The sequence below is a fragment of the Odontomachus brunneus genome, unplaced genomic scaffold (assembly GCF_010583005.1).
Source record: "Odontomachus brunneus isolate Ranch 3 - 2012 unplaced genomic scaffold, Obru_v1 Obru_scaffold_021, whole genome shotgun sequence".
NCBI lineage: Eukaryota > Metazoa > Arthropoda > Insecta > Hymenoptera > Formicidae > Odontomachus > Odontomachus brunneus.
Window position 1 is genome coordinate 290110 of NW_022639471.1, and position 9007 is coordinate 299116.

At 37.6% G+C, this 9007-nt stretch overlaps 1 protein-coding gene across 1 annotated transcript in view; it reads left to right on the top strand.

The window, feature by feature from the left end:
• The window catches only part of LOC116842066 (decaprenyl-diphosphate synthase subunit 1), a 54254-nt gene that overhangs the window by 32755 nt on the left and 12492 nt on the right, over window positions 1-9007 (top strand). The window contains exons 2-3 of the mRNA XM_032810727.1: window positions 4135-4287; window positions 8497-8630. Coding sequence (XP_032666618.1) covers window positions 4135-4287; window positions 8497-8630 — 287 coding nt within the window. The remainder of the gene's footprint in view (window positions 1-4134; window positions 4288-8496; window positions 8631-9007) is intronic.

The following is a 9007-nucleotide window of genomic DNA, read 5'->3' on the forward strand; positions in this document are numbered from 1 at the left end:
CGTTATGCAGTTACAATCGTAAATAACCGTAAATGATCGAGCATATTTTTTCAGTTTACGCTTTAAACTGGTCGGAGTAATTTATTTATCTGAATTCGCCATTTATTGACGGCCAATTACGCGATAATTACCGCAAGTATCTCGGCACTTTCACGTCGACGAAAAGCCGAGTAAAAATCGGCTGATGAATTTATGATGAAAATGGCACCGGGTGATACTCGCATATTCCGTATCCCGCTGCAACGATCCTAATCTGGCGATCTTAACTTGGTCGACGGGCTTTTAATTTATCGGTGAGAGCGGATACGCGCGAAAAAAACAGGATTTAGAAAAGTCTCGTTCTCAGTTACGGTCCCCGGCGTGGCTCGGAGGAGTTATGCTAACTGTTACGTGACAGACAACTTTCATAATCGCCCTGATGATAGCGATCCATCCATCGGCGTGTACGCCCAGATGTATATCTTCGTTTGTTGTCCATGTTAACGTGAGACTGCCGTCGTGATAATTCAACGATTGCACCTAAAGTATCATTCAATTATCGTTTGCGCGATAATCAAAACGGACTTGCAAATCGTGCGTGTATCCGCGTATGAATGGAAATCACATCAATGATGACAACACCGATGTAAATGAAGATGATACAATGTTTTGCAGACGATAAATATCACATTCATCTTCATCATAATTTGTTAGCCGCATGCTGATACGTTCTGTCGATACGAGTATAAAATGTAATTAACTGTATGCAATAGCGATTGTAATGGCAACATTTTTTGTATTTTCAATGAAAGAGAGACAGATAGAAGGAGAGCGAGAGAGAGAGAGACCTGTTTGACTACGCACTTTATTTTTTATTTTCTTTAATTAATATTATTTAATTAATATTATTAATTTAAGTTCTCTGCGAAAAATACAATTTCTTATTTTCCTTTCTTTTCATTTTCCAAATTTTTCTAAGTTTCTAAAAAGGAAGAGAATATCAGGAAAAATAAGAAATTCTATGATAAATGGGTATTTAAATAAAATAATATAAAGTACAACACGATAATATACAACACGAAGAGAATAATAATATTTAGAGGGTAACTATGCGGACATACCGCGGGTTGTTACCTGACTGAACTAAATGAGCGTCAGAAATGAATTTATTGTCAAATTAAATGTGTGTCTTTTAATTTCTCGTTTGCAAAAGTACATCAGTATTTCCTTTCTTATTGCGTTCTTTCAAAACATGTCGAAAGGCTTACTTCGCGTTATGAGTATTCTTTCGCCTCGGAGGTTTCGCACAATAATGAGTTTTTCTGTCTCGTAGATCAAATGTCATCGCATTTATTAGATAAATAATCGCGCAATTGCAAAATGCTCACAAGCTCCGATGAAAATAACGAGCGTTAGAAGTTGTGTCGTTAGAAGAGAAGCATTTCGCGCGTGACTACACTTCTCTCGCGTTTTTTCTCCTCTTCCTCTCTCTCTCTCTCTCTCTCTTTCTTAGAAAACCTGCGATTTTCTTCGGTGTTAGCCTTGGCTTCAGATATGATCACGGGAGAGGTAAAAGTCGCACGCGGTGAACTTGCCTATTGCTTCGCCACCGCTAGTTATCCAGGAATGTAATGAGTGGACACACAGGCACACATGCAAATTGTCACGACACGCATTGATAAACGCGGTCATTGCTCAATGTTGCATGTCGCCCGAAACAGAACGTCCACAGTCGCCCTGGCTAAAACATCTAGGTGCAACATTCAGCTGCGTCTTTTTCGATGTTACCCAAATACCAGTTCTGATAAATTAACGATCTTTTAATTAATTCTTCGTCTGAAGTTCTCTTCTCGCGGATATTATTCGCGCACTTCCGCCACCACTGTTGAAACCGAGTCCGCCGAGAATCTCGCAATTTTTGCTTCGGAATTTTAATTTCGAATAGCCGGGTAAAGCAAGAGAAAGAGAGAGAGAGAAAGTTTAAACAGTGAAAGCATGAACCGCGATTAGACCGATCGGTTATGACTTTGAGTAGACTCGGTCTGGTCAAGCTTTTTTTTACCGCGTTTATTCCAACCAACAGAAATTGTTTTGTTTTATTTAATTTTCGTACATCAGAAATTGCTTCATTTTATTTGATTTTAGTTCGTCAATAATTTTATCATACTACTTGATTTCTTTATTTCTAAACTAGATTCATTCGAATAATCTGACGCTAGGTCGTAAATCTGAATAATTCATTTGTGTATATTTTATTATGCTCCTAAGTTACAACTTAACATTTGCAATGTTCTCGTATTGCCGTGTATCTGCATTAAATATCGATAACGAACGAAGGAATTGTAAAACTACATTTTAGTCTCGTGATAAATTCCTCTCAAATGCCGTTTATACAGAATCAGGTTTACGATATGTTGTCGCACGGAAAAATCAGTTAACAACGCGTACGCTGTTCTATCTTTTCTCTTTTCTGCGGAATCGAAAGGCTACGGTCATAGAAGAAAGAGTAAAAAGAACATGGCGTTATTTGCGACATCCCGCGCTCGCTCGGGCAAATCAGCGCAACATGATTTAACTAATTACTTTCAACGCGTTCACGGGACGGATTCACAAGGTTGCCGATCGCCACCGGTCGATACACGCATGTACGTATTCACAGATTGCGAGCAGTGCACTGTTATTTACTTGGCGTGTGGCCTCGATTAGTTAGCCGGTAAATGAACCGTCGCGCAACGTAAAAATTGCCCCAACACTTTAGAGAAGCGAAAATATTCTATGCGTGTAAACACGAATATTCTGCGCATTGCCGTTAAACTCGTTTCGTTGAAATAAAACTGCGTGTTTTGCTTGTGGAAATGAAAACTGTTATTATCTTCTTATGTTTGAAGAATTGCTTAGAAAAACGTTGCGGAAATTTCCATCAAAGTTAGATCGTTAAAACAATCTAACACTTGATGACTTTTCTCATACACAGGGAAAAAGAATTTGATTGTATTAATATGAAGTTTGGTTTTAATGAACTGACCAATGCGTCTTGGCTGAAGAACACAGAATTTCTGGTTCTTATGATCCAAATTTTTGGCTTTAAGAACTAGAAATTCGATTCAAAACTAGAAGAAACAATACAAGCGAGTCATTGAGAACTCGAAAATCCATTTTTTTATCTTCTGACAATACTCGTTTCTTCGATCGATATCAGGCAAGCATAATTTATCTTTGTGAGTATTGTACGTCCCTAAAGTCTTCGCGATCCTTTCTCTCAACACCCCGTATCTCGTCGGGCCGTTGACACGCGTTGAATGCCAAGAAATCGCGTCGATCGCGGGATTCGATGACGAAAGAGGACATCGTTGTGTACAGAGCGAAAGAATGCAGTCGTACCTTCGTCTAACGAGCGAGGAGTCATTGGGGGAAAACGCGAAGTGCCGGTGCGTGAGCGCACACCTGCGTCCCGTCGTCGCGAAAATAGCTTTCTGGGAAAAATAGCTTTTGTCGGTAACGTTTAATTACAGTAAACAATGACGCGTTTTCCAATCGAACGTGGACACCTGAAAACTATCGATAAGCAGCAGGGGAAGAGGGGAGAAATGTGCAGATCGTATGTTGCACGATGTCGCGCGCGAGATGGACGCCCGAGATTGAGTGTTGTTCTGTCGTGACGTGTTCAGAACACACGAAACGCATTATCAGCGTAGAATGCCAATCGGCGGCTACTCACTAGGCCCGTAATCAGCAATGTTTAGTTAACGCATTGTGCAGTAAGAGCCACGACGCGACGAACGTGTCGCAAGACGCGTCGAGTAGTAGTCGCCGGAATAAGGCCGGCCCAACCGCAGTAGTAAAATGGACGTTGCGTCGGACTCGCGCAGTCAATACGTCGAGACTTTGATCTTTTATCTGCCCTTTTATCTGTGAGGTTGCTTTTCGATTTTAATACGGAATGACATTTGCATATTTACGTGATGTGATTCGAGATAGGTGACAAATCGCTTCCCGTCATGTTTCGAAATCGTATCTTAAAGACATTTTGAAACTTGCGTGAGCGTGCGCGACCGAATGGGAAAAGTATTTGCCTGTTGCGCAATAAATCGTAACCCATGCACAATGTAAGTTTATCGTCAATATTTACGGAACTTTCATTTTTCTCATTTGCAGAGCAAAACGAACACACCAGACTGCAGGATAGGCCTCGTGAGGGCGACGAGCACTATGCAAACGCAGCTGCCTGGTTCTGTGGCCGATGACCAAGTCGATCCGTATAGACTGCTCGAAAACGACCTTAAGGATATGTTCGAAAACATACAGGAGGTAAACATTTTTGCTTGAGCTTCGTCTGAAAAATCGTCCTACATTGCAAATATATTTCAAGGAGCGGCGGCAGTTCTTGTCTTTCAGCGAATCTCGATAACGAATCTCTATAATCATAAAAATTCGTTATATTCTCTAAATTGAAAGTGGTGTCACGTAATTGTGACGTCACTTTCAAAGTGAGCGCGTAAATTAATTACGTAAAACAAAGCCGCAAGCTATAGATCTCCATTTGTGTATTCCCATCGATCGCAGATCCCTCGAGAAACTTTCGGGAAGTAAGAGCACTATCGTCTAGTAGGCATTTATGTAATTTGACTTCGTCGATATTACGCGAACACGCGCACGCGATATTACGAAATCCTGGCGCGACGTAAGACGAACATCCAGTCGTGCGGTAATAATCCGTGTATCGAAAAAAGTGTAATTATAAAAGCTGCGTAATCTTTTACTTCGTATAACAAATTCGTCCTTTGATTTCCTGTTTGTTTAACGATTAATTCATTGTTGCACAATTAATTCACGGAACACTGGCTCTTAAATCACAGTTGCTTACTTTGCCAGATTCGATCGTAAATAAATTAAGTGTAACGAATAGAATTGGAAGATTTATTTATCTATAATAAACAGATATATTTATCCATAATAAACTTATATTCAAAATTATATTTGTTAAAAAAAAATACTTGAAAATTTACTTTTGTTTGGAAATTTATAAATTTATACTTGCAAATTTATATCTGCGAAATAAACTTTTTTTTTATAAATAAATTTTCAAATATTTCTTTTTCAGTGTGCATTTTTCTTAATAAAGATAAATTTAATTGTTGCATGGAAAAAACGTTTGGTTAGATTAACTAAATTTTTAATGAAATATGAGTGAACCAGAAAATTTGGGTTGAGATTATTGGAATTTCAGGTTTGTTCATATTTTACTATGAATTTGATTAATTCAGCTAAATCTTTTTTTGTGTGATAAGATTTTTATTTATCTCAAGTTTTATCATTTACATAAGATAAATAAAAATTTGATTGAAATATTTCTTATAGGACTGTGTGTGTTTAAATATGTAAATAAAAAAATTAATTTATTATACTTATACATAATGTGTAAGTTTCTCTTTGAATTTGGGAAAATGATTATTAATGATAGATAAATCTTCGAATATCATTTGTTATTTTTAATTCGCTATTATAGAAGAATAACATTCGCATACTCTGCTGCTTGTGACTTTCGTAATATCGATGAAGGATGCTTAGATCGGAGCATTATTCAACGTATACCGGCTGTTTCTCCCCAGCGACAGGTACGCGATCGTTGGTAAGCGCGGTTTATAAATATTGATGAAAACCTGTGCAGTTTTCACACAGCGTCCTGCACTTAAGACTCTTCGCCCGCGAGCGAAAGCAGCCAGACTTCACGGTCTGCATATGGTCGAGAGAAGAACTTTTACTCACGGTCGCCGTTCATGTACGGCACGCAGTGTGAAATTCGTTCAATCTGGAGGGACGAAAGTATTTCGCTATTACATTCCTGCTATGATTTCCACTTTGCTAAGTAGATGAGCTGAATTAGGTGATCACAAATATTGTCGAACGAAAACTGCACATTGTTTCGGTTACATGAAGTACAGAAATAAATTTTTTTCGCAAAAAAAGAATATAGCTATACCATTCTAAATATTTATATGTGTATCTGACGAAATGCTCGGTGACGAAACATCAGAAAGAATAGCATGGAAAAAAGACTTGTAATTGAAAGTGTTCTGACACGCAGTCGCGACACCGTCTTATTGGTGTCGTCGTAGAGTGTCTGTGTTAGCGGTTGTTGGCGAAACAAAAGAAATCGCATTTAACGAACCGTCGTGACTTTAACGGACGTTATCTGATTTGAGGAAAGTTAGAGAAATCGACTATTAGTATCGCAAGCGCCGCATCGATAATTGGACGATATCGACCATCCTCCTTCACCTTCTCCTTCTTATGCTTCTTTAAGTTCATCTACAATCTTTATGATAAGAATCTGGCCATAAACCGATTTTGTCAAAGTCCTGCAAGAGAGAAGGAATTATTCACTATTTCTGTCTCTCTCCTTTTCTTTCTCTTTCTCTCTCTGACATATAAGCTAATTGTTGTTAATGTTTGTTAATTGTTGCATTGTAAGCTAATTATTGTAGAGAAGAGGTTTGAGATTTGACATATGATATAATAACGTTGAGGTAAAGTTGAATATTTAAAGCTGTGAATGGTTGAATTATTACCGCTTGAGAACTGACATTAACATGATATTTTTTATTAAATGTTAGGAAGTATTGCTTAGTCAGTAAGTAGAATAATTTTCGTTTGTTTCTTTTCTATTTTCTATTTGTTTTCTATTTTAGTTTTGTATTTTCTTTTTCTCTTTATATTGTTTATTATTTTTTATTCTGTTATCTATTACTTACAAATTACTAAAAACTCTAAGGGATTTCTACTCCCGGAGTAAATAAACTACTCTATTTTACTTCTCTCTCTCTCTCTCTCTCTCTCTCTCTCTCTCTCTCTGTCTATCTCTCTCTCACGTGCGTCAAAGAATACCAGGTTAGAGAAGTTCACCTGTTTGATTCCGGTTGCGCAAGTGACGGACGGCGCGCGAAAAGTGACTTGACGTAAGCTCTCATCTTGCAACTCGGACGAAAGACTTGTACGAATTGTACGATCGAAAAGCGGAAACGTTCGAGTTTCGAATTTTCAGGCAATTTGAACAGAATAAACGAATGTGTTTGATCGACTCACTATGGCCGAAAGTCGAACAATTCGAATAATTCCGATATAAGAAGAGGAAAGTATATTTGTCGCAAATATGCTTAGGTCCCGTCCTTAGCCGATATTACTAAGAATACAGAAAAATGTTTCGCGAGTTAAGCAAACTTCTGATAAAATATGAATGAACCAGAAATTTCGACTGAAGTTACTAGAAATCTTGTTGTTACTAGAAAACTTGAACAGAATTCTGATAATTCTACGTGGAATTTTCTAGTTAATTTATGTTTCACCAGAAATTAGTCCAATCAAATTTTTTTTCGTGAAGAAAATATTTCTTGGATATTATAGGTTTTTATATGGCTTTTTAGACTTTATAGGTTTTTTATACAGCCCTTTACGGTTTGAGATATCCGGACAATTAATTCGATTTCGACATTCGTAGTGTTCAAGTTGCTCGATCAGTCGAAGATTCCACGCGCTGCGCGCCTCGTCGTAGCCGTACGTCGAAACTTAATGCGCTCCTCTGGACAAATTCCAAAAGGAACTTTCAGCCGCGACGTCTGGAATTCGAAGCACTTGGTCTGCTGACGTCGACGATGTCTCTTCTCACCTCCATTGCAACGAAAGCAGTTTTGCCCCCCGCATATTTAATCCCGCACGATCGCGGGGCAGGTTCCGTGTGGTCAGAAGGACGAAAGTTATAGATTTCTCTTTTGGTTACGCGTTCGGTTTCGTGAAGTCGAAGCCGTGTACGACGGAGAAATCCCCGAAAATATCTGGGAAAATGAGAGTAGTCTCTAGTATGAAACGCATATTTCGAAAGATAGGGCGCGGATTTCTCCTTTGCTGATACGCTCGCTCTCCCACAACTCCCAAAAATAAATAACGAAATCGTTTCCTCTTAATTAAGAGTCAATTTCAGATGAATGTTAATTAACAGCTGGTTTAATAACGGTCTGGTTTAATAACAGTACACACACATACATACACACATATAAATATTCAATACCATTTTTCTGAATAATATCTTAATGAGAGAGGCATATGTACTACGAAATTATATTTACAAATTACTGTTTCAAGTTTCATTGAGGCAATTTCGCTTTTTTTGATAGATTATATGTGATATTAAAACTTCCAAATTACGACAATCGTAACAATCGCTGCCCATAATCTGATCTTATATTTAAGATTGTCATATTTATCCTGAGATGTTGCAAAGACTATTTCATCTACGTGTACGAGAAAAAGAATTTGGTTGTTTTAATGTAAAGTTTGCTTTTAATGAACAAATTGAAGGTTAAAGGACACAGAATTTATGTGATTCCCATAACTTGAATTTCCTTGTTTAAAATTTAAGATAGTCTTAAGACAATATTAAATATAAGATCGGATTGTGAAAATCGCTTTAAAAATTCTTTCGTTGACACGCACTTAAGGATACGTGTGTCATTATGATTTTAGGAACTCATCAACTCGACTACGATAAAAGAATTGCAACCCATAGCTACATATTATATGGATGGCCAAGGGAAGGCATTGCGGCCCATGTTGACCATACTGATGGCACGAGCTATCAATTGTCACAAGGGAAACGAGTAAGTGAACCTGCATTTCTATTCCAGTAAGCGAGAAACATTAAATCGACACTTTGAAGTACCGACCTTGTGCGCATTTTTCGCAGGAGCAAACCGCGCGAATATCAGTGGTATACCGAGAGAAAGAATATTTGAAAATTTATTTTTAAGGTATACAGTTTATTTGTAAGGTACAGAGTTTATTTCTATGAGAAAAACTTTTATCCCGCGAATAAATTTTTGAGTGCTTTTTCTCTGTATAACGCTGCAAAATGCAACGAAGTCGAGATCACAGAACTCCCGCTAAGAAAATACGAAGACATAATTATTCACGTTAGAAAGTTGCGTTATAGAATAATTTATATAATTTTATATATATATATATATATATATATATA